We start from the raw sequence: 27,039 nt of genomic DNA on the forward strand, positions 1-27,039 counted from the left end.
CTAGATGTCATTTAACCATCCAAACGGGTTATTTGGCAAAGGAGAGGATAAAAAATGTACTTCTGAGGGTATCTGGTACATTTAAAAGATCTAGTTTTCATTCGGCAGTTTAGACTTCTTAATCAAGCTAAAGTGTTTACATTTATCAGTCTGTTTTTTGAGCACATGAGTTCCCCCATCACAGAATTAGTTACAGATAAAAGCTGTAACTAAAGAAATAATTAGAAACCTTTTCAGTTTTTTGGTGGACCATAGGGTCAGTACCCCAGAGTTGTGTTCTGTACAGTAAAATGGACTTCACCTTAGATTATAGAGCTTGAGTGCTTCCAGAACCCCTCTTCTGCCCATCTTGTTGTAAAAAGATAAAATTCCTCCCAAGTCTTGTTTTCTCTAGTCTTTACATTTTCAGTGTGTTCATTCCAGATCTTATTTATGCAAAAGTAGGTCCCAAGGCATTTTAATCTCTGGTTTTATCTTCTGTAAAAATCAAAATATTTTCCAACTTTCATTCCCAAGAACAAATGCCTTGTTTTTCACTGTGTTGATTTCCAAGATATTTGAGGTAAAATATTGGTGAAGAGTGTCTAACAGTGTTTGGAGGTCTGTTTGGGATAGTGACATTATTAATGTGTCATCTCCATAAAGTAAGAGAGGGTTATGGTCATCCAGACTAATGGATATGTGGAATTGATTCCCTGTTAGCAACTGTTTTAGATCAAGAATAAATTTAAAAGTGGTGAGGCAAGCAAGCATCCTTTTTGTATCCATGTCTTCATTGGAAAACTATTGGACAAGGCACCACCAATCCCATAAGACACCCTAGATGCTGTTTTTGAATAGTAATTAATGATTCATTGTAAGAGAGCTTTATCCATTGCTGTTATTGCCAGTTTCTTACATAATTTTAATCAGTCTGTGGAATCAAAAGCTCTCTTGAGAGCTTGGTATAATGGTATAATAATTAAAGATACCCTACCTCTCTAGGGAATATAATGACAGTTGAAGGCCTCAGTTGCCACTGATAATCATCTTACACACATGCCTGTGGACTGAAGGTATAAACCAGGTGCCGGAGGACTGGAAGAGGGCCACTGTGGTCCCCATCTTTAAAAAAGGGAGGAGGGAGGACCTGGGCAACTATAGGCCCATTAGTCTTACTTCAATCCTGGGAAAGCTCTTTGAGAAGATTATCAAGGAGCACATCTGTGATGGGCCAGCAGCAGGGATGATGCTCAAGGACAACCAGCATGGTTTCATTAGAGGCAGGTCCCGTCAGACTAACCTGATTGCCTTCTATGATCAGGTCACAAAATCACTGGATGAAGGTGTCACAGTGGATGTAGTCTTTCTGGTTGTCAGGAAGGCCTTTGACACTGTCTCCCACCTCATTCTCATTAAAAAGCTAAGTGATTACGGCATTGATGCCTACACAGTCAGATGGATTGCAGGTTGGCTGAGGGGTCGCACTCAGAGAGTGGTGGTGGATGGGTCATTTTCGACCTGGAGGGAAGTGGGCCGTCGGGTCCCCCAGGGCTCGGTCCTTGGGCCTGCACTATTCAGTTTCTTTATTAGCGACTTGGATGATGGGATGAAGAGCAGCCTGTTTAAATTCACAGACAACACCAAGATTTGGGGTGAGGTGGGCACGCTAGAAGGGAAGGACAGATTACAGCAGGACCTGGACAGGTTACAGGGGTGGGCAAATGAAAATAGGATGGGATTCAATATTGACAAGTGCAGGGTGCTACACTTGGGCAGTAGCAACCAGCAGCATACCTATAGGCTGGGGAACTCCCTTCTCAAAATCACGGTGGCAGAAAGAGATCTTGGAGTCATTATTGACTCCAAGATGAACATGGGCTGACAATGCGAGAACATGGTCAGTAGGGCTTAACCATACCTTGTCCTGCATCCACAGATGCATCACAAGCAGGGCCAAGGAGGTGATCCTCTCCCTCTATATGACACTGGTTAGGCTGCAGTTGGAGTACTGCATCCAATTCTGGGTGCCGCACTTCAGGAGGGATGTGGACAGCATTGAGAGGGTCCAAAGGAGGGCCACTCATATGATCTGGGGACAGCAAGGCAGACCCTATGAGGAGAAGCTGTGGGACCTTAACCTGTTCAGCCTTCACAAGAGAAGGCTGAGGGGGGACCTGGTGGCCATCTATAAACTTACTGAGGGGACCAGCAGGGTTTGGGGGAGACCTTGTTCCCCCAAGCGCCTCCCGGAGTAACGAGGAATAACGGCCGTAAGTTGCTAGAGAATAGGTTTAGACTAGACATTAGAAGGCACTACTTCACAGTCAGGGTGGCTAGGCTCTGGAACCAACTTCCAAGGGAAGTGGTGATGGCTCCTACCCTGGGGATCTTTAAGAGGAGGCTCGACGTTTACCTTGCTGCGGTCATCTGAGCCCAGTTTTCTCTCCTGCCCACAGCAGGGGGTCAGACTAGAAGATCTACAAAGTTCCTTCTGAACCTGCATCTATGTATCTAGATCCTAAAGAGAAGAATTTAAAATACACTCTAGCCATCTACTAGCAGTACTCATTAAAATTTGATGGTAGACCTCCCTTGATTCTTATTAATGGTTATTTTCTAGCATTCTCATGAAGGCTATGTACAGATGATGTCTTTTTACCTTTTTAGATGCTAAATAGTGCAATGGTTCATGAAGGAATAGGCTTCTCTAAAGCCAACCAGCTCTTCTCCCAAAACATTAAATTCAGAAATCCATTGCCTGAAGATGAAAAATTAAGTTATCTTCCAGGTATTTTGGCAGGAATATACTAATGGGGAAATATGATAAAGGATGTCTTATCACCATTTTAAAAAATTGGGACTAGTATATTTTCATTCCAATTCTTTGGATGAATGCCTTCTAAAATAATTATGTAAAAAATTTTTGTCAGTATTGGACACCACCAGTCAATGAATTCCTTGAAGATTTCTGGGGCAAGAAAAGGCCTTTTGTCTTCTCAGTAAGAATGTATATGATCTTACCTGAGATTCAGAGGTGAGATGATGATCTGATTGTGAGCTTAACAGATAACATTTCCTTCAATGAGAAGCAACCATTTCCTTTTGTGTGTAAGTTAAACTTATTTTTAAAAAACAAGACTCATGTATCTTCAAGAATTAAGCTATTTTTTTCCCCCCTTTGGCTATAATTTGCCAAGGAAGTTGGCTGTTGTTAATTTTCCCTGTGGCTACCAGTTCTTCCCATGGTCTCATTTGATATTGTTTCTTCTTTCTATTAATTTTATAGTCTATTTTAATCTTCCTGATCTTTTGGAAGCTAGCACAGTTGTATTTAGATTTGTATTCCTCCAAGACATCTATTAAATCCTTAGCGTTAGGGCAGTGGCACTCAAGATTTTGGCCCTGCAGGCCAGATGAATGGCAGGGGACTGGTCTGTGGGCTGGTTCAGGCCCTGTGCCATCCCTGCATGCCACCCATGCCTGCCCTCACGTTGCCCCCTCGCATTGCCACATGCTGGGATCAGACCCTGCACTGCCCTGCACACCTAATCTAGCATGCAGGGTCACAGCCTGTGAAGCTGTCCACAAAACCATGGAAGAGCCACAGGCCAGATGACATTGTGCCAGGGGTTTAGCACCCTGACTTGAGAGCAATCTTTATCAAACCCTGGTTTGTGCCCTAACACTACTTGTTCCCAGCAAAGATGCTTTCTTTTGCAAGAACATTTCCAACTGTAGGACAACTGCTTTCTATTGGTAATTGCTTCTTGGGGTTCTTATACTTTGAAAATATGAGATTAAGTGGCTTGAGATAAATGTAACTCAGTATTTCACTGATTTTTATTGGCTACTTCTAATTTGGGGACTAGTTGTATAGTTTCTGGGGAGGGCTGGTCATAAGATTCTAATGGAATTTGTAAAGAGAGAGAGAAGTAATTATTTTCCACACATGGTAAAATTTCAAATGCTTTATACTTTTACAACATATGATTCTATTAATATATACTTTATCACTCTTGCTCCTTCAGTCATAACAAATATGAATGCCCCAGGTATGCCTTTGCCAGTTTGTCCATTAAGCATTCTAAAATTCTCCTCTGCAAGTAATCTCAAGAGGTATCACCTTTCTTCATTCAGTTTCTTATGTAATGTTGCTGGGGGGAGTTCCCCGTGTTTCCTTTATGACAACTTCCTTTTCACGACCAATTCTACCGTTAAAATCACCTTCTATTATTTCTAATTCTGGAAATAATATTTTGGATCATTTCAAGAACATTACCTAACAATTCTAATTTCAAGATTACACCAGATCTTTATGTGAATGCTAGGAAATAACCATTAATGAGAATCAAGGGAGGTCTACCATCAAATTTTAATGAGTACTGCTAGTAGATGGTTAGAGTCTATTTTAAATTCTTCTCTTTAGGATCTAGTCTATGCCTTTAGTCCACAGATATGTGTGTAAGATGATCATTGGTGGCAACTGAGGCCCTCAACTGTCATTATATTCCCTACTCTGGAGAGGTAGGGTATCTTCAATTATTATACCACCTGATGATAACTGGGATAGCCACTTAACATCTTTAATGGTATAAGAAGTTAAGTGGCTACCCCAGTTATCACAAGGTGTCAAACATATAAACTCTTAAAACCAGCTCTCACAGGGGGGTATCTAGCTCACCTTGTCAAGGATTGTATTCTGGATATATAAATAGTGTCGTTTTCCAGTAGTTGAAAATCTATAGCTTAAAAAAAACATAGAATTCTGTTTCATATTAAAGACGTTCTTTCTAGGTATATCTGCACAAGATGCTTAATGTGCAGAAGATTAATTCTACTGCGCGTTAGCGTGGCTGGCAAAAAACCTGCTAATCCACAATAGATTTAGTCTAATGTGCATTAACATCACTTTAAAAGCATTCATCTGCACTAATGTACAGCAGTGCCAATTTACAACGCATTAAGTTAATACCTGTAATAACAAGTACTAACTTAATGTGCCATAATTATGGTGCATTAATGAACGTAAAAGCACCCTTTTTTATATAGTTAAAAGTTAAGTAATAAAGCATTTTGCACTCTCAGTCTTTTATTTATGTCTGTAGTAGGCCGATGATTAATGAAAATAAAGGAAGAAGTTTTTGGTTGGTCAGAATCTGAATCTGTCACTTTACTGAGTGTAGTAAGATCCTCACTGTTCAGGGTTTTGGTATTATTAAGCCTATTGCTTGAGATTTCATTGCTTCATAGTTTTCCATCAATTGCCTTAAGTAAAATATTGTGTGCTTCTAGATGTGATAGTAAATCACAGGTAATTAATTGCTGCTCATTTATTTGGAAGGAGAGTCTTTCTTTCTTTGTTCCCTTCAATCATAGCAACTATTGAAGACTGTAAGAGATACTTGGTGGGTAAGAAAGTCTGGGGAACCCTAATTGCCTTTCACTTGCCCATTGTATGGCTATATCATGTATTCAGTTTTTTTCTCCTGGGGGGTTAGAGCCAAACCATGAGTTAAAACTTTCACTCCAATTGTAATCAAGAGGGAAAGTTTGATAAATCTTTATTAAAATTTACTTTACCTACAGTATCTATAGTTGATACTGAAAATAAGTTTTCCTCATCATTGATCTTTTTTTCCAACATAATTTGTCTGTCAGTGTTATGGCGCTGGAGTGTTGATGAAGGTATTACTGGACTGAAAGGAAGAGTTCTTTTTAAACCTTTTTTTTTTTTTTTAACAAGAAATTTTGTAATTTTCAGTTTTGTGGCGGGTCTCTGTTTACTGACAGCGAAGGTGTAGACATAAAGGATGCTTCCATTGTGGTGGACTAAATGTATTTACAATAAGAAGAGCTCTCCATTGTCAAATATATTACTTGGAACTAGAATTCCTTCCTCAGGGCACGCTAGATCTTTAGCCCCCTAATAATAAATAGCTGCTGACAGGAGACCAGGTTTTGGACAATAAAACAGAATAAAATAAAATAATAGAAATGTGATAAAATAAGATAAGTTACATACATTTCGATAATTTAAAAACTGTCCAAATTGAAGTACATATATTTCAGACTTACTGTAGCCTTTGGCTCCCATTTAGAGCAGCAGGTTATATAGGAGGAGGGTCCAGCTCAGCCAGGTGGAGATAGTTCCTCTTATGGACTTCCAGTCAAACTGCAGTTCCACAGGCCTTGAAAAGGAATCAACTCTAGACTCTAACTTGAGTTATTTTACATATGAATATTAAAAACATACTTGATTTAAATTGCTTTCATCTAAGTGCGTAGTAATTAATGTGGGTAAGAGGATAGGTAGTAGTAGACAGCAGATGAATCTGAAATTAATGCGTGATTGTTGAATCGGACCCCTCGCCGCTTTTTTCTTTTTTTTCTTGAAGAAGTACAGCCTCTGAGCTGTGAAGGGGCCCAGTCCTTCCCTCTGCAGCAGCGGCACCCCCTGGGACCATCCGGGCAGGGTGTTAGTAGACAGGTGCCCCTTTGGGGGCACCCCTGCTGCAGAGGGAAGGACTGGGTCCCTCCACAGATCAGGGCCTTCTGGCAGCTCGTCCCCCAGCTTTGGGAGAGGCAGGCAAGCTCCGTGGGGTGGGGTGGGGAAGGGAGAATGGGCCCCTCACTGCCCTTTTTTTTCCTTCTGGCAAAGCCTGCCCGCGGCCAAGGGGGTGAACTGATGGGCCGTCACTGTTGCATAACAGTGATGGAAGTCCCTAGATTAAAACTCTGGAATGGGATCCCAAGGGAGGTAGTGCTCTCCTCTACCCTGTGGATCTTCAAGAGGAGGTTAAGTAGGCATCTGGCTGGGGTCATCTGAACCCAGCACTCTTTCCTACCTATGCAGGAGGTCGGACTCGATGATCTATTGAGGTCCCTTCCGACCCTAACATCTATGAATCTAAAAAAAAAAAACGGTGGGTTTTTAATTGCGTCAATTAAAACCCACCGTTTCAATTTAGGGAGTACTGAACCATCACCATGTGTACAAGTGGTTGCTGAATCCATTTTCAGTGTTTTCTGCCCCATCTTCTGAGATAATATCACTGCCAAATTCAAAACCTAAACATGTTATGTATATAACTATATAGCACTAGGAAGATGTATAAAATCGTATGTTATAGTGGTTGGGTCCAATTTGCCAATGTGTATGGTGGATAATCATTTATGTTATCTCCAAATGTGACACTAAAGACAAAAATTTAAAATCAAGCATATGTTGTTTTAGTCTTGAATGTTAACATATGCAACGTGTGTGTGTGTAAATATAACAAATACATGTTCTTTCAGTAACGTCTGTTTTCAATCTCAGCCTTACGCCTGAAATAGTCAGTACACCTTCTTCCCCAGAAGAAGAGATGAAGTCTATACTTAATGCTGCTGTTCTGATCAATGACACCGTGCCAACAACTAAAATACAAATTAGGTTAGCAGATGGAAGCCGTTTGATACAAAGGTTCAATCAGACACACAGGTAAACTAATGGCATGGGTGTAATTAATCACACTTTTTCTGTAAGATTGTGTTTACTATAATAGAAAATAAATTAAAAATGTAAGTAGGATATAAAAAGGCAAAAATGATAGTAACTCAGGTAAAATGTGTAAGGATGTTATATAATCATAAATGTTAAAGGAAGAGGCATCATAAGGCAAAAGGACCTTTTTGGAAGTAATCATAATAAAAAATACAGACATTAAAAAACTTATTACAAGTAATTCATATTGCTTGGTAACTATCAGTCTGTAATTCCTTCAGGTTGGGTATTAGGCTGGATGCAGAGCTTTTCTGCTGATTGATCCTCTCCTAAATATAGGCAGATATTTAGTGTTTACTTAAAATTCTTATTCTGTTAGATGTCTCAGTAGACTACAAACTGGTTTAAGCCATTGATAGAGGTTGTGTTTATTATTTATCTGCCCCAAAACAATGGAGTCTGCACAACTCCCCAGAGTTATGTTTGTATTTGCTGTCCTACGTGTAGGTGAGAATTTGAGAGGTCATCTAAGACCACTTGAGCTATGCCATTAATGTACAAATTTGCAGTACTGTCTTTATTTTAGAAGATCTAAATAATACAGACTTTCTTTTCCTCCCACTGCTGCTTAAGAGCTGGTTAAGTTTGTGATGTTGGTAGCCAGAGCACAGTCCTCCAGCATCCTAGGGTGCTTTGCTTCTGTTTCCTCCCCCCTGAGAAATATTGTGGCTGCCCTGTGTATTGTTGCCATTTTGTCTCTGGGCAGACTAAGGGAGTCTGCAGAGCATGCTGAGATGTGTGCACAGGTTCTCCTTGGCTGCACAACCTCAGCACTAACCTCTGTTCTTCAGTGGCTCGGTATTTGAATGTCTGTCTAATCATGCAAACTCAGCCATTGACTGAACTACTCTGTAAGTAAGACTGTTGAATGAAGAAATTAACAGTGAAAAATAAAGTGAGCTTAGTGTGTTTCTTTTTGTAACCTTTATTCCTGCTATATAAGTATACCAGCTACAGGCCGCCTCATATTTTTTTTCAATCCTTGTATTAAGGAAGCCAAGAAACCCTAAATTATCCTCCTAGTCTTCTGAAGAATTTAAAACCAACATGCACATGTGATTCTTGCAGAATTTGAACATCATAAAGATTTTTCACTCATACTCTATTGTTCTGTTCTTTCAACAGAATTAAGGATATTCGTGATTTTATTATCCAGTCTCGCCCTGAATTTACAACGGCTGACTTTGTTCTTGTCACTACATTTCCAAATAAAGAGCTAACAGATGAAAGTCTGACACTGCAAGAAGCAGATATACTTAACACTGTGATTCTTCAACAACTAAAGTAATCCTGCAACTATCAAAAGAGCATTTTTGGGAATGCATAACATGCCATGGTTTCATACAAGGAAGTTTACAGCAAAAGAAAAAAGAAAGAGAACATATCAAGTCAACGTTTTCTTTCACTTGCACAGATCAGATGCGTTTTCACTGCTGTTCTGTCTTCCAGCTCTAGTGTATCTAAATTTGATTTTAGAGTGATTTCCCCGCCCCCCCCACAAAAAAATCTTATCAGAATTTTTACAATTTTAAACTTGGCTATCTTCAGTTGATATATTCAAAAACACGGCAAGAACTAATAAACTACTTGAGAAACTCAGATATCACTTTATTCTTGGATTTTTGTAGGGGAAGGTGCAGTTTTTTTGAGGGGGGCAGTGTCTTTTTTCACACACTTAGTAAGACTTGCACTGAGGAAACATTTTATGCTGCATTGATGAACAGCCATTCAAGAACTTAACCAGTAGGTTGAGAGATGTTTACCTTCCTTACCATATTGATTTTAAAATGTCTATTTGTAGGCTAAGAGATGTTTTGTGTCATAATATGATTTTAAAATATTTTCTTTGTGGTGGTTCAGTGGTGTGATATGATTAATTGCATAAAATATCCTAAAATGTATTTTCTGTATAATGTCCTTGCTGATGTGAATGAATTGGTAACACACAATGCAAACCTCAGTTATTGCTGAATATATATAGATATTGTTTTAACTTATTCCAGTTGTACTTCTTGTGTTTAAAAGGAGTTAAGTATGGTTTATCACCTAAAAGCAGATGAAAAAGTATGAAATACTATGAGAGATAGGAATGGTAAAACTACTGGGTTCTAATTTTTCAAAAGAATTAGCCTTATGGTCACATTTAAACTTGGATATGCAAGTTACTTCTGTACAGATGTATGTTTCTACATACAAAAGATTAGATATGTACACAAATGCTTATTTTTGTGTACAAACAAAAGATTTGTTTATGCAATCACTTACATGCGAACCCATAGATACGTAATTGCTTGTACATTTCTGAACTGGACATCAGGTCATCTTCTTTGAAGTTTTGGCCAAAATAGCATTACGGTTTTGTAATACTGCTGTTCAACTTTCGTTATTCTCACTGGAAGCTTTAGAATTAAACCCTGTGTATCTGAAAATATATATTTTCATAAAGCTCCATCCTGCATGTGGTATGCCAGTAAAAATCCTTTTTTTCCCCCTTGGGAAGTAGACTACTGTGCTTTCATAGTATGCCAATTTAATATTTGTGGCTTTGTATCAAAAGGGAGGATCAAACTTAAGTGGGCTAGGGAGGTATCTCACATATCAGTATGTATGAAGTCTTCTCATTCCTGAAAGCATCAGTTTTTTTTGCCATGCTTACTCTTGATCAGTATAATTCAATTAAAATTCTTACCTCAGAAAAGTTGACATTTTCAACTATACATAATATTCAAAATGCAGTCCTATTTGAGGTCAAGTAGATGTTTTGTAAAATAAATATCTGCATGGTACAAATAATCATAGTCCATCTTGTGTGTTAATAAAGAACATGTTTTAAGCTAAAAGGGTCACAGCCAGCTTTTTATTGTGACAAATCAATCATTGTGCATCCTGACGGCCATACACTGGTAATCCAGGAGAAAATAATATTTAAAATGTGTATTTGATAAATACTAAAGCTTGGTATGTTCTCTCTCAAAACTAGAAGTGGCTTATGTCAGTGTTCTGGTATGAGTCCGAACCAATCCAAAATTTGGGTTTGTTTTGATTCAGGATTTAGCTTCAGGTTTATCCCTAATTTGTACAATATGCATTAAATATTTATTTAATTTAATATTAAACAAAGTTATTTTAAAAGGTTATTTTATTCAAAGAAAAATAACTATGCAATCATTACTTCTCCGTTCCATGCATCCAGTGAACTTCTAATGTAAGTGTATTCTTCAGCAATTTGGGAAAAAGTCTTTGAGATTCAAGATTACTTTGTCAAGAACTAATAGTAAATATAACATGCATTTGTTTTGATTTAATGGCATCTTTGGCTATTTGGAGGTGGAAGACCTCTCATGTACTCTATAGGAGCTGTATGCCATACTGAAAACTATATCATTATTATTTAAAATACATACCTTAAATGCCTAAGTTTTCAAAAATATCAATAGGCATAAATAATGGGACTAGTTATCTGTGGGTGAAAGTTTGAATTTGCTAGCAACAGGATTTTCACCACTGGCTGCTCTAAACTAAGCACAGGTACTTGAGTGCTGTAAGCAGAGGTAGGATGAGAGCTTAGAGTTGGTCTGGATGAGGGCTGTGAGAACAAGAGTGGTTGTTCCATGTACTCCTGATCTGTTTTTGTCTGAAAGACGAGAGCAACACAAGTTAGGTAATGTGAGCAGCAGCATTTTGCCAACAAAGAGTCGATAGGTTACAGAGTAGGCAGTGCATAGAGTAAGGTTCTACACAGACACAACTACCTGAAAAGAATAGTGAGAATATTTAGGCTTGAAAAAGTAATGAGTGAAGAACTATGAAAGAAAGCAGGTGGACAATGTAGGGCTGAAGAAATAAAAATGAAGAGGTTAACAGCTAGGTCATTGTTTGCAGAATAAAGAATGATGCCTTACCAGATATCATTCATAGGTAAAAACCAACAGGGAAAAATAGAGGAAGACTCAAGGAACTCTGGAAAGGAACATCTGAAAGAAAAATAAAGGAATATAACTAAAGCTGGAATTTCATTGTGATGGCCACTGCTGACTGTTAGGCAGAGCTGTCTCTGTCTTAGGTGGTTCTAGCATGAAGAGTAGTAACATAACATTAGCACGAAACATTTTGTGAAATTTTATCGCCATATTTTTCTTTTTTAGCAAACATTAAAACTTTCTGCTAAGGTAGAACATTAAGTCAAATTTAAGGATTGAAATGCTAAGTGGTCTTCCTCTGACTCTGGTTACTGCTACAATATCTTTTCATGTACCTAAAATAGACACCTTAAAAGATTCCAAGCTTAAGTTAAATTTTAACAAAACTCCCTTAAAAAACAATTATACTCAACTATAGTCCTCTTCACTAAGGCCACCTTTTTCCTTGACCAGGGACTGAAGGTAGCAAAGATATTAGTGTACAGCCTTCCATCTTCAGCAAAAATGAAGTTTATTTCCTACCTATGGAGTCTGTTTATTATCTTGTACCATCTATACTTTCTCCAGAGCCTGACAAAGGGACTTTGATCCTGAAAGCTTGCAGAAAAGGACGAATTTCTTGCGATTTCCCAGTTAATCTAATACAAGGTATCATTTTGGAACCAAGAGTTCTTGTTTTTTATAAGTGCACTAATAATACTTTTAGCCCCACCTTCAGTTTCAGACCTGTGCTTGCAGGTAATTGAAAACCAGAGGGAAGAGATGAAAAAAAAATGGTGATCTAGATTTTAAAGCAAAAGAGGCCACTTAGGGATTATCTGCCTGGGGTGCTATTCCTGACTGATTAACTACTTATGTATTTTCTAGTTTCAGAATGAAACATGCTTTGTTTTGAATTCTTAATTTGATTAAGCTTAATCAAAAAAGAAACAGCTTTTCTGGAATAAGAACGTAACGAATCTACACTTAGGAATTCCCCTTTAAACGCACACCCTACTTTAAACCTAAATTAATTTATCTTTGGATGCTAAGCACATTTCACCTAGAGCTGCTTCATAATAATTTCAGTGTTGTAGGTTGACCTGATTATTGAGATATTTACTTTATGAATATATTGTATGAAATATTAGCATGTTTATTATATGCCTATATTGGATCAGATAAGGGCTGTCAAATGCACCCTCAACCCCAGGCCAGATGTAGACATTGGGGCAGTAACTGTGGTGGGTCCACCTTTGGGCAGCAGCATAGGATAAGGGCCAGGGGGGGCAGCACAAAGCCTGGCAGTGGTGCGGGGATACATTCAGGGAGCAGTATGGGTCTGCATTCAGGGACCTGCTGCTAGTGACCATATTACTCAGGGTCCAGGGACCCCAAATTCTGCAACAGGCCGTGCTCCCACCAGACTCCTGACAGGCCAGGTGGAATGGTTTTGTGGGCAAGACCTTGCAGGCTATGTGTTTGGCACTCCTGGACTAGATCACAAGGGGAACAGATGACCCCAGCCAGATGCCTGTCCAGCCTTCTCTTAAAGACCCTGAAGGTAGGGGAGAGTACCACCTCCCTTGGAAGCCCATTCCAAATTTTGGCTACCCTTACCATAAAGAAGTTTTTCCTGATATCTAGCCTAAATCTACTCTGTCAGTTTGTGACCGTTGTTTCTTGTTACCCCAAGAGGTGCCCTGGTGAACAGCATAACTAGCTCAAGGTAGTTAAGAGGCAATACTAATAGATAGGAGCTGTAAAGGTGCCGCTGTACCTAAGTTACAAAACGTGTTCTCCATTGCAGAGCCAATGATACCAGAGTAGCAAAAGGATTAAACCTGAATATGAAGGGATTCTTTCAAGGGCAGAGAGAGTTACTGGAGAGTTGTTCAGATTGTCACAGGTACCTTCTAGAGTGCCTGAAAAAGTTAAGCTTGCCTATGATAGCATTAGAATATGGTAAGCCTAAAGGTAAGATGGGTGTAAATCTGATGTTTTAAAAATTTGTTTTCTAAATGCTTTGTTCCTACTCTTGAAAGTTAACAAATCTTTATCTCAACACCCTCTGATTGCTGTTTACCACTTGTCTCAGCAGCCTGAAATAAAACCATGGGTGCCAAAACAGTTGACTTGCTCGAAAACTATGCTCACTCAATAGGCAATAGTTGGATTTGATCTGAGTGGGCATGTCTACATGTGCATATAGGTGCTCCAAAATTTAATGTGCATTAGTTTAACGCACATTAAGGTGATTTAGGCTTTTGTCTACACATGCATGTGTTTAAAGCATATTGATGCCATGTGCACTGGCTGGCATGGAACTAAAGTTAGTCCCAAGTCAGTCCATACACAGCATTAATGTATCTTAAGACATCTACATGTGTGTTAATGCACTTTAGCTATTCCCACCTAAATTTGATACCGGCAAAAGAGGACTTTTGTGGTTTTAAGTAATTGAAGGCAATTGCTGGATCATCCACATAAAAGATGCATACACATATCCCAAGACACATTTTAAAGTGGCCTCCAGTTTTGAATGTTTCACATGCGTCTGTCAAAATGAGCACATTCTGAAAATCAAGTGTTAATTGTCACAATTGCAAGGCCAGCTGCAGTTGTGACCTTTTCCTGGGGGTCTACACATGTGTGCCTTTAATGTGCCTTAAATTGGCATGAGTAGATGCGCCAGTGTGTGACAACTGTGTGACTGCATCCCAAGAAAAAGCATATAAGATATAACACTTGAGGGGATGCTCTCATACCAGGAAAGGGTCTGAATTGCAGCTGGCCTTGCAGTTGTGACAATTAACATTTGCTTTTCAGAATTTGCTCATTCTGACAGAAACATGTGAGACATTCAACACTGGAGGCCACTTTCAAATGTGTCTTGGGATATGTGTATGCATCTTTTACGTGGGTGATCTTGCAGTTGCTTTCAATTACCCAACACCACAAATGTCTCCATACCCTAACTATATTAACTTGCAGTGTGCACACACAGAAGAAGAGACAAGTTGTGGACCAATGGTACAGAAGGGCTATATTAGAAAGAAACAGGAAACTGCAGCAGACCCCTTGAAGGAATCATGCCATGGCCCACTACTTGTTTGCTTCTCTGGGCTAGCTTTAAGTACAGTCAATAATAGGGAGTGGAGCACAGAAAGGTGGACTTTCTGTGCTTCCATCTCACTTGACTCAGGTAAGTTGTGATAGGCTCCCAGGGTGGTCAGCCAATGGGGAAGTGTGGCCACAGGCCAAAATGCTCAAGAGATAGGGTGGACTGGTGGCAGGGTGAGAGCAAGGGAATATTTAATTTGGATTGTAAACAAGATTAGGGACAGATCTGAAGCTGGGTCTAAGTGGTAGGCTAGGTGTGCTGTAATAGTGCTTCATGAGCCTTATCTACCATAGCTATTTTTTCTTCTAAGACTTGTAACATCCTCTTAATGTACTCATTATACCGACAATTTGAGATAGGTTAATCCTCTTTACTAGTGCTTCATTTTTCATACTTCAATTCACTTTTGATGAAGGGGATGAATATTTGTATTTCTAATGTAGTACCCTTAGTAGGTTGTCCTGATATCTGACAAGTTCAGTTGCAAGATTAATTCTTAAATGTGTGGCTTGGGCTCATCTTTTGAGAACTATTGCAGCTCTTATTGTATATATTTGGGTATCAGAGGGTAGGAGGATGTAAAATATATGTTTTTACCTTGTGGGCAATCGCTCCTCAGTCCACTCAAAGGTGGATCATTTTAATTAATAATTTCTGTTGATAGCCTATCTTGGTTTGCAAGGAGAGAGAGAGAGAGAGAGAATGAATCCCTTCTGCAGAGAAAGTCTGTGAAGTTAAGCAGATGGCAAGGTAGAGATGCACCTTAAAGCATAATTAAATCAGAGATACATAAGCTTTCATCAGCCCCAGCTCACTTCATTAGAAAGCTTATGCATCTGATTTAATTAGTCTATAAGGTGCATCTCAACCCTGCCTTATTCCTTTCTGAGCTCATATTACTGCTAGCGGCCTTCAATTTAATGACTGACAAGTCACCTGGTATATGATCAAATATGTCTGGATTAAAAATGAGTTGCTGAATCCCAAAGAGTTTATGGGCTTTATCCAACTTCAGTTTAGTGGAAGAGTTTCCAAGGTCAAACACAACACCCATGAGCCTCAACTTTATCAAGCCTTAAGCTGAATATGAAGTATGTAGTTTCTAGCATCTCCCCATCTTACCTTGCTTATTACATAGAAACCAGACCCTCCACATGAACAAGAGAGAATCTTACCCAAAATAAGCTATTCTGATTTATTTCATTGGTTGATTCTGATTTATTTACCTGTTCAAAATATTTCTTTTAATTTAACTTGGAATCCTTCCTGCAAAATCTTTTTGAAAATTCAGGATAGCAATAAATCAATTATGTTAGCTATTTTCTGCTCTAGACTGTAAAGTGTTGGTGATCCATCCTCTTTCTGATAATCTGACAGCTCACTTAATTTACCCTTAATCTAATAAATCTGGACTTTGATTTCCAGTGTCGTGTTAGCAGGGAAGAGTTTTGCTGATATGATACCTTTTTATATTTCTACAGACACTACTTTCAGAACTCAGTTTTGGGGGTGAGAAAATTTCCACTTGTTTTTTATATCTTTTCAGAAGGCTATGTAGACCAAATTTAAAAATACATATAGATGTAGAGTAAAGTTAGAGCATGTATAATATGCATATTACAAGGAAAATTTAAGACACTTTTTTTAAAGTAAACATAAGAATTTCAGACAGAAGTTTCAAATTACGTCTGTCAAAATTCCATCTCCATTGTGTTTGTTAGTGTAGGTAGACAAATATTTTCTCATGCAGAGTAGGACACACCAATATTGCTGGAGAGGCACAACATGCATGCTATTTTCAGAAGCCTCAATCCTACAAACAATTATGTCCATAAAAAATCTGTGAGTAATTACATTAATATAAATGGTGTCATTTACTTTTATACATGAATATCAATTTTTGCATCATGAATATTATGAATATCAAAAAGTGACTTGAATTATAAGCTTTTGGGCCTGATTCAGTTTGACTTGGAAGGTGCTCCCCTTCCTGTTTTTTATCCAATGAGTAATATAAAATGCATAAAAAGTCTTGACAGCATGGACCAAAACGCATCTGTTCTCACTTTACAAGGAGTGCACTAACCACAACAGAGATGGGGCTTGTTCTCTTTCTGGTTCCATGACTCTTGCCTGACTAGGGCGTGTGTAGATGACACAGGCATTAATGTAGAGCACCTGAAAATTTTAACGCGGCTTTTTTTGTTGCAGTGCATTTTTGTTTGTACAACATGGCGTTCATGGTGGCATAAACAGTGCTTTTGAGTGAGTTAAGCCTTGTTTGTCATTCCCCGCAGATTTCAGTAGGGGAAGTCAAATACCAATTTACCCCCATAATGTATTTCCTAAAATATTACAGCAGGAGATGTATGTAAGCCACCTGGGTTCCCCAGTCCCCGCTCCCAGACTCTCACTGGGGAATCCTGACTTTAACTGGGAGTCTTCCCTGGGTCCAGTCATGATCACCCCAAAATCCTTGTTACTTGCCCCCGCCTATGCTTGGTCGGTCTGGTCACTCTCCATCCCTATGCGATCCCAAAGACCCAATCCCAAAGACAAGCTGCTTGAATCCTCCCCTCCCGTTCCTTTCCCTTCCCATCCCACCATGTTACAAATATGTGTTTTTTATTCAATTTACTATAGCTGCTATTATAACTGCTATGATATCATAAAATATTCAGAGTTTAGAGTAGCAGGTGTGTGGGTGGGTGTTTGTTGCTGCCCAGTTGATTGGTGATTGCTGTCGTCCATGTTGGTGGTGGCAAGTTCTTTGGGGGGGGGAGTTTTCACGGGGGGGATGTGGTTCAACTATATTTCCCACCATTCCCAAGCTCATTGATCTGATCTTTGCACATTTTCCAATGGGGGCTTCCACTGGAACCCTCCCTTTCCCTGCCCATGTACACCATCAATCTGTTTGTGTAGTGCCATATACGGCTTTTGGAGATGCGTTGTGAATTGTTTGGTAAAGGTTTTTGGAGTGTTTTTGAAAATGTGGGTTACTGTTTGGCTTGTTACCCCCCACCCCCTGCCTAGCCCACCAAGAGCTGTAGTTAACCTTTTCTACCACGTGGGTGTGCGGGGTATTCAGATATGGGTGACAGTGCATAATGCCTTCCTCTCCCAAACCACTCACAGTCTGGAAGCAGCAAACCCCTAGCCCAGTCCAGATTTCCTCCCCCTTCCCCTGACCATCCTCCCCATCCACAACACCCCACGTCCCTGTAGACAGACACAGATTTAAAGTGTAAATGAATTTATTTTAACATAACCAAGAGAGAGAACAAAGCACTCCTAGGTGTTGATGTCAGTAATATATCCTGCCAGACAATCATGCACAAGGTCTGCCCATCCAGCTTCTCCTTAGGGATAGCTCCTCGGTCCCTGCACTGCTGCTGCTGCCCAGACATGTCTCTGTTGTCTGGGCACAGCCTGTCACACTTCTTCCCACAACTCCTTGAAAACCTGTTTGCGCTTCTCACAGATATTGCGTAGCATGCAGGCTGCCACTACAAAGGCCTTCATATTTTCTTGTTCCATCTCAAGTCAGCATGTAAGCACCCTTCATCATCCTTTCAGTCGGCCAAACGTACATTCCATGGCCATCCTGCAACTGCTCAGACAGTAGTTAAAAACCAGCTTCTGTGGGTCATTGATGTTCCCTCCATAGAGCTTTATGAGCCAGGGCTTTAGGGGGTAGGCAGCATCTGCTAATATAACCAGGGGTACAGCAACATTGCGGGTCACTGTCTCCTCCATACCGGGTGTGTAGCGTGGTTTCTCCATGAGATCAAGCAAAGGGGAGTTTCTGAACACATGTGCATCATGCGTGATGCCAGCCCACCTTATATAAACGTTGTGGGTCATAAATGGTCCACCACAGCTTGCAGGATCATGGGGGCATATCCTTTCCTGTTAGTGAAAGCCCTCCCTCTCCCCATAGGGCACAGCACTGGGATGTGAGTGCTGTCTAAAGCCCCCACATAGTTCAGGAATCCCTTCTCATTAGAGCCATCTATGACTTGCTGCAGATTCACCAGGCAGATCATTTTGTTTGCAGCAGTCCCCTTAAGCAGCTGAAGTACCTCACAAGTTGCCAGACTGACTGTGCAGGCAGCATGCCAAACTGGTTCTCAATGCAGTGGAGGTGGGATGGGCTGGCCAGTTTCATGATGGCCATTGCAACCCTCTTGTCTGGTGGGATGGCCCAATGCATGTTAGTGCCCTGCCTCACGATGTGGGGCCCCAGCATTGAGACAATATGATAGAACATCTCCCTTCTCATTCGGAATATCTCCAGCCACTGCTGGTGGTTCCAAGTCTTCAGCATAATTTGCTCCAACCAGTCTAAGCTGCTCTCGCAGGCCTGTACCATGCGGATTCTGGTCCTCAGGTTTCTCAACAGATCCCAGTCAAATCCCACTTTGCTTTCCTCTGTGTATTCCAAGTCCCCTGGGTACCTGTATCTTCTTATTGTCATTAATGCTGTTAAACCAGGAACGCAACATGCCAGTGAATACTGTTGCACAGTTCCTATCCATCTCAAGCATTGCAGCAGTAATCGCCAGGTAAACAACATTTGCCGAAGCAGTACTGCCACTTCCTCCTCCTCCTCCTCCTGCTCACCCATGTCCTCCTTATTCTCCATGTCAGAGGACTCGTCACTGCGTTGTTCTCCATCGTCACGTATTTCATCCTCATTCTCCATTTTGCCCCTCTCTGTCAGCAGCAGCTTCTCGCCTGTCTACACCAAGCAGGGGACAGGGACTGTAGGGTGTTGTGTGGTCTGGAGCTTAGTGTAGCTGCTTTTTCAACACTTCACCCCAGAACCCTGGGGCATTGGGGCTTTTTCACATCCTTTCATCCTGATCTTAGCTGCCACTCGTGTTCCGATGTAATCAAGCTTGCAAGCAAAAGATATTTTGCCTACTCTTCTCCTGGTAATGTAGGCTACTCAAAACTTTTGCCACTTTAGGGAAAACAGGCTGTGCTTCTGTAATAAAATTATTTTGTACAAGCAAGCAGGTAGGTATCGATTTTTGCAACATTCCAGGCCATTGAGCAGCCATCCTATAGTACAATGGCCGTATTTACCCCATCACCCGGTCTTTTTTGTTGTTAAACTGGGTGCTTCACTTACAGGTAATGGTAAAGGTAAACTGGGTGCTGACACTTACGGTAATGACTTCACAATCCTTGGAATTTTCCCAGACCCTCATGCAAGCATAGCTGAGTATAAAGGTGACCCTCCCCCCACAATTTTCTAGGCCCCTTTCATAAATTACTTGTGCCATTGACCACAAACTGCTTTGCCATGTCTCAAAGTCAAGGCCAGCAGTATGGAACTAATGGCCCAGGAGGCTGATACCTCCAATACCCATGGAGGACCTGGGAAGAACTGGGGGACTTAATTGATATTTTGTTGGAGCAGAGGAGCATATAGACAGGCTGGAAAGTAGGAGTAATAAGCCTGTTTATGTCAAGATCACAAAAGGCATGCAGGCACAAGGGCACAATCGTGACTGGACCCAGATCCAGTACAAGATCAAGTCCCTAAAATCAGCATTTTATAGAGCCAATGATGCAAACTCTTGTTCTGGGGCAGGTCACACAATTGCCCCCTTGTGATGGATACAAGCTGTCCATCATTCTCTCCAAGGATGTGGGTGACAACCCAGGTATGGAGACTTTCAGCACTGGGGTTGGGCAGGAGGAGGTGGAGGTGGCAGCAGCCCCTTCAGAGGGTGAAACCATGAGCATGTCTTAGCTGTATGGACACCACTCATTGATGAGTGGCAGGAAGAACCATCGGTCACCATACTCTTAGTACCACTTAGCCCCTCCATTCCAGGGACTAACACAAATAATGAAGCTGAGGAGCTGCAGGGTAGGAAGAAACCCATGTGGCCAATACATCGTCTACTGTTACCAAAAGCCAAGAACATGCTGGACCTGGTAAGTCTCTTGTAATGTGCTTCTTGCCATTGCCAGACAACACCTGGGTTCATGCAGGTTGGGTTTGGGGGCCCAGGGGGAAGGGGAGAAATTCATGCGTTGCTGTAGATTGGTCGCCATGTTCTTTTGGTGGTGGTGCATGATGGGTTTGATAGTTCATAATGTAACAGACACCAAACTAATTATTTGCTTTAATTAATTTTTTACAGCTATCACGGGCAGTGGCAGCCATGGACCTGTTTCCGAAGCAAATACTTGTAAGTTTTAGGCAGTACAAGTGGTGCCTCACTGTTGTGGGGTCTGTTTCTGTACCTGTCGGCATTTTGTACACTGCATGGTGGGGGTGGTGGGGTGTACTTTCCTAGGTGATCAGTGCCTAGAAACCCACCCTGGGAGCTGTACAGCCCAAAGCAGAAGTACTGCCTGAACTTAGATATCCACTGAGTTCTGAGGAAGAGCAGGGCCAAAGAAATTTAGAAACTTAGGTGAAACTTAAGTCTTATTTGGAGACCAAGCTATATCAGGCCTTTTTGTGTGAAACCATGTTTCTGTATGTGCTTGTACAATTCTTAGCACCATGGCTTTCCAGTTCTGATTGGATTTTCTAGATACTACTGAAATATTTCTAAGTAATAATAATAATAATGCGTAATACTACTACTAATAACAAAAATATTAGTTATTGGAAAATGGATTATTTATATTTACCACCTCCGGTTCTTTCTGGCCAAGAGGTTGTAATGTTCAAAGATCTCCAGTGAAGTTGACATATTCATGTATATATCACACCTCGTGTCACCTGTTAGTAAAGAAAATATGCAGAGAAAATATTTGCTTTGTTTGTGGGGGGTTTTTTCCCTTTTGCAGTAATAGTTTAGTTAAACCCATAAACAAATCAGAACATGCCAACCAGGCAAGGTCTGTTTGCCTTTGTTACCTGTATAGGCTTTATTGCCCAACCTACTGCGCAAGCAGAGATGACCTGGAGTTAGTGATTTCTACATGACCTTCCTTCAGTTGCCAAGACCAACTACAAACACCAGTTTCATTTTATGGCTTTTCTTAGAACTGTGGCATACAGAGGAGAGTTGTGAAAATTTAATTTGTGGCAAATTCAGATCACATAACAACCATATTTTTACAAGTATAGTAATTGGCTTCTCATTAAATATTGCTGCAGACAGAGGTCTCATTTTACTGTGGAGGTGGTGTAGTGTGCATTTTACTAATATGAATATCTATACTTGGGTGGTACTTAGAGATAATCTGTTGCATATAATAATGACATAATATTCAATATTGCAGTGTGTATAACTGGTATTTTATTTCTGCGTAAGGAATCAAACACTGTGCAGTGAAACTCCAAGCAGACAAAATTTATCTGAAGTAGGGTTTTGTTTCTAAAATTTGTTTCTAAAAGTAGGAGTGGTTTGCAGAATTGGTTCAAGACAAGACGAACTCTGGCCATTTTGGCTAACTATTGGCTTTAAGTTTGGGGGTTCATAAGTGTGAGTGTGGAATCGATAGATTCTATCAATAAAGGTGACAAAAAGAGGTTTTGATAAACTGGAGACAACTAGACTGGTAAGCTGAGCAAGACTCTGCTTGAGTTTAATAGATAAGTATTTGAAAAAAAGGCCTTAACATCATTAAAGGGTCATCTTGTTTTTACTAGCCCATTCCCTTGAGTATGGGAAGTTTGCCAGCTTCTAGGATGTTAAGAAAATAGTAAAAGAAATGATTTTTGAAAGTTGGCTGGGTGGAGGAGGGTGGGACTTTCATCCTTCCTTATACCATGATTGACTCTTAGAGGCTTCATTTTGAGGCATTAATCATTATCTCCTTTATTTCAGGTATGTTTTTGTACCAAGTTTTCTTTGGGTAGCTTATATTCCTTTCCTTGTCAGTCCCTGCAGGATTGTGCTGCTGGGCCTGTTGATTTGCTCACATACTCACAGAGCTTCTGTCTTTGTGCTGGTGCTAAAGAGGTGCATGGAATTCAGTTATTACTGCTTCTTTTCTAGACATGTTAGTTCATTGCATTGTATAGGTACCCAAAGAATTATTTAGACACATCTAAATTCAAAGACTTGATCTTTGTTTTTTGGTATTGTTAGACTCCAGGCTTCACAGCATAGGGTTACTGAGAGTATGGCCATTGCAAAACATTTTCTCTTTGTTGCGTTGAAGAGGGTTTTTCTTTCCAAATGCTGTTGACTTGTGTCATAAGCTGCCATGAGGGCAATTCCACTTGCAATTTGTGTTTCAGATTTTGCAGTAACTAAAAATACCTGCTTGAGTCTAGTTGCTCCCCTTCCATTGTAAGGTGCTTGTAGAGAATCCCTTTGGCATCACCTTACTATTTCTGAAATTATCTCCATTCTGTAAATAGCTTCATTACTGTCTAGTCTTATTGCAAGATCTGTTCATTCTTCTCCTGTTCTTCCTATCATGTTAGTATCATCTGCAAAGCAAGGTTACAGATCTTACTACTCCCTTCACAGTTTTTGATGATGATCAAGGAGTGCTGAGTGACGTGGATATATCCCTATATTAGCCTGCTGCTGTCTAAATTTAGTAAGCCACCCAAGTAAGCATACCCTTTGCATTGTTAAGGGGTGAGTCTATGGTTCTTCCTTTTCTTTTGCTGATGTTGTGCTGCTTCATTATAGCCCTCGGTGCTTCTTGCCATACACAATCAAATGCTTTATTGAAGTCTATAGAGCTCTTGTTCCTATTTGATGTTCTATGTATTTTTCACTTCATATTCACAGGTTGAAGGACTGTTCTGTTGCGCACTGTCTATTCCTAAAACCTACTTGTTCTTCTGCATGTAGTGTTTTTTATATGAGGCTTTAGACAGTTCGGGGGCTGAGTAGTAATATCTTGCTAGTAATACTTTGGCAAAGATTTATTTTCTTGGGGATTGGAAGCACACAAGATCAGGGTTTGGCAACCTACAGCCAAAGGGACCATTGGTCTGGCCTGTGAAGTTAAGGAGGGAGCAGGCCATGTTTTGGTGGTGTGGGGCTTCATCCATGTCATGGCCAAGATGCATGGAGATTCACCTGCGCTGTGGCCAGGCCAGTGGAGAGATGTGGCAGCAGGGAGAAGGAGCAAAGGTAACTGCAGCAGCAGCAGCTGGACCTTAATGCTGCCCTACATTGGTCCTCAGCAGGGTCATTTTGGCCCACTTCTTGAAAGAGTTACTAACCTCTGCCTTAGATCATGTCCACAAGACTGGTCACCTCCCTGACTGCTAATCATATGATGTATTTTATGAAGCATGATAATGACTGAAGTATCTACCATTAATTGTACTGTACAAATTAAACAGCCCAAAGAGGTATACTGATCTATCTTTGTGAAACCAACATCATGAGGTGGTTACTTTTGATCAAGTTTAAGTTACAGATGGGTGCTGCCTTTAAACCATGGCATGTTTTTCTTTCTATTCTATAACATGAAGATACTTTTATTGGTTGATGGTAACTCAGATAGGCATGACTGTACCTCTCAGAGACCATGCTAGGGAGTGCTTCAGTGAAGTGTGGCAGGCCAGTTCCACATACTAAATTCCACTGACTGCTGCTCCTGGGTGGAGTGGTTACACACATGTTCAGGACAGCAGCAATTTGGGCTGGGGTAGAGCAGCCCTAGGCTGGCAGGGGGTTGCGGGGACAGCATCTGGCAGCAGAGGGGATGGTTGGGGCACAAGGGTGCTAAAGTGCAGAGCTGTGAGGCTAGGCAGCAACAGCCCCTGCACTTTAGCACCCTTGTGCTCCAGCCAGCCCCTGTCACCGTCTACATGTCTGCTTCAATGAAGTTACTTGCTCTGCCATAGTACTGTCCCCAACAGTACTATCTTACAGTGGAGTTTAGTTTACTACACCCTAATACCAGTACACTTTACTGCTTTACTGCAGAGTTAATTAGTCTACTCCACAGTAAAGCGCATGTGGCCGCATCCAGGTGAGTGTGGACATTTGGTTCCATGGGGACAAGTAGTGGTGGTGCACCTTGCGCCACTGCTACTTGTCCCTGGGGAATGCCCATACTCCATGCGCTTTTGCACATGGCAAATTATCCTGTGCGGGGTAAGGGAGGCTGGGGCCAGTACTGGGCTCACCCCAGCACCCCTACCTGGAGTCCTGGGCACCTCCTGGGGCCCAAGCGGCAGCAATTGTACCGTGCAGAGCCTGGCCATAAGCCAGAGCAAGGGTGTATGTGACACCGCAGATGTGTTTATAGCACCACATACTGCATGGCTGCACTCGCCTGGACACAGCCAGTGAGTTTAATACTGAGAGACATTCATGTAGCTTTTCTTAAATAAGTATCGAAGTAAACAAGATGGATGCCACTGCTTCTGAGCTGTTCCAGACTTCTTCATGAAAGGATTACCCTTCATGCTGCATCTTGCTGTTCTTCAATATTTGTTTTGTTAGAACATAGATTGCTGGAGTCATGGATATATGTACAAAAGTGTAATGTCATTGAACTAGAAATGCATTTTTGCATGCATTTTGATGATTCCGAATCTGCCTTCTAAAACAGTGTGTGCTTTTCTGTGGTTTAAAATGAATAAAATGTATAAATTCTACTTATAGCTTTGAACTAAAGCTTCAAGATGGGATCTTTCTACTGAAACCAATAGAGAAACTCCCACTGGTTTCAACAGCACCTAAGTTAGGCCAATAGTGAACATTTTTTGGAAATTTCTACTTCAAAACATCATTGAAGTATTGACTTATGATGTCTAAGGAGAAACGTGATGCAGAATCTACTGAAGTGCTTCACATAAATAACATGGTTAAGAGAATGGTAACAAATGCATAGTTAAAACTTCAAATGAGAAACTGCCAAAGGTAAAGTCACAAACAGAGTTGTAGACCCTTTTTGTTTTGTTGGCATTTCTGAAAACTCTGGGGAAAACTGTGTAGACTTGATCCCAAGCAAATATTTCCCCAAATTTCCAATAACTGAAAAGTAAAAATATTGCTTGCAGTTAAATGAAGTGCTGCATTTAATTAAAATGTATTAGAAGGGTGAAAATATAGGTAGGTGTCAAATGAAATATGATCTTGAATTGAAAAATTGAAAAGTTTAATTTTGAACATTTAGTGCTCATTGTAAGTATAGTCTCATTACTCAAAACTATATCAACTTGTGAATGCATATTATAAGATAAGTAACACTTCTGAAACCATCTCGGTGTACATTTTAAAAACATTTAATGGCTAATTTCCATCAATTCCAATAAGAGGTAGGCACATAAATTGTTTTACAAAGATGAGCCTTCATGACTTCAGGGCCTATGTTTCATTGCCAGTCGTTAAAACTTAGTATCCTAACTATTTGTCATCTCTGAAAATAGGACTTAAGTAAAATTTTACCTATTTCCTTTACTTTCACATTACATATTATTTTGAAATAATTGTAGTATGCATATTTAGTCTTTGGCCATTTTAAGTGCATGTTATGTGCACACACATGACATTCCTGTGCAAAATCTATGCTAAGATGAAGTTAAAACTAAAAATATATATGCCAGTAGTTTAAGTAAAATTAGTAAAACGATAGAGAGAAAATTATTCTTTGCCCCCAAAAAAACATTATATGCGAAGAAGGTCCAGAATTAGGGTTAAATGTGAAAGAAATTCAAACATATTAAATTATGAAGCTGCACAGTTAAAGAGTCAGTCAACCTTAACTCTGCCCTGGAATATGCTACACAAGTGAAGACACATATTTAAGAGAGAATTTGTCTTTTAAAAAAAGTTTAATCTAATTTAGGACCAAATGCACTAACATCCTGTAGCCATGACTGTCTGATTATTGCATGTCTCCTCATTTAATTTATGATTGCCTGGGACATATTTGATGGCAACTAAATATTAATAAATAATTGTTATCTGAAAAATATTACTGTTAACTACATGTTATTGTTTTACATGCTTGAAATATATTGTATTGGCAATTAGCTACTTGAAAGTTCAAGGATAATTGGGAATGTAGTTTGCAATATTGGTATTTAGAGATATCTGTAGTAGTAGACTTTAATAAATACAGTTCAAGGCTGAATGCTCAAGGCTGAGCGCTCAAGGCTGAATGCTCAAGGCTGAATTTTATCACTAAATAACTTTGATCCAGACTGCCACATCCAAAGTGCTACCAATGTTTATAAAAGTATGTACATTTGAACTCAGTCTGCTGTTTGATTACAAATGTAACTTATCTGGGGTTACTAGCTCTGTCTGTACTCAACTGTAATTTTTATTTTTTTATATTTTTTTTTTTTTTTTTTTTTACATTTAGCACTTATCAGCACCCTTTTCAGCCAATAGATCTACTTCTTTTCTTTTCTTCTTATCCTCCATCTTCCTTGGTGACCCAATCCCATTTCATGTCCTGATTTTCCTTGTGTCCAGTTTACTCCGCTATCTTAATCTTAATTTGTCTCTAGCAAGAGACAATAGTTATTCTCCTTTTTCTGTATGGCAGCCTTTCAAATATTTGAAACTACTAACATTTAC

General features: G+C 40.1%; 1 protein-coding gene across 1 annotated transcript in view; it reads left to right on the forward strand.

The window, feature by feature from the left end:
• UBXN2B (UBX domain protein 2B) overlaps positions 1–10,785 on the forward strand; it is a 29,923-nt gene extending 19,138 nt beyond the window's left edge. Inside the window, exons 9-10 of the mRNA XM_019542850.1 lie at positions 7,301–7,462; positions 8,651–10,785. Of these exons, the coding sequence (XP_019398395.1) occupies positions 7,301–7,462; positions 8,651–8,813 (325 nt within the window). The 3' untranslated portion in view covers positions 8,814–10,785. The remainder of the gene's footprint in view (positions 1–7,300; positions 7,463–8,650) is intronic.
• Positions 10,786–27,039: the final 16,254 nt, after the last annotated feature.

The sequence above is a fragment of the Crocodylus porosus genome, unplaced genomic scaffold (genome assembly GCF_001723895.1).
Source record: "Crocodylus porosus isolate Cpor-Errol unplaced genomic scaffold, CroPor_comp1, whole genome shotgun sequence".
NCBI classification, from domain to species: Eukaryota; Metazoa; Chordata; order Crocodylia; family Crocodylidae; genus Crocodylus; species Crocodylus porosus.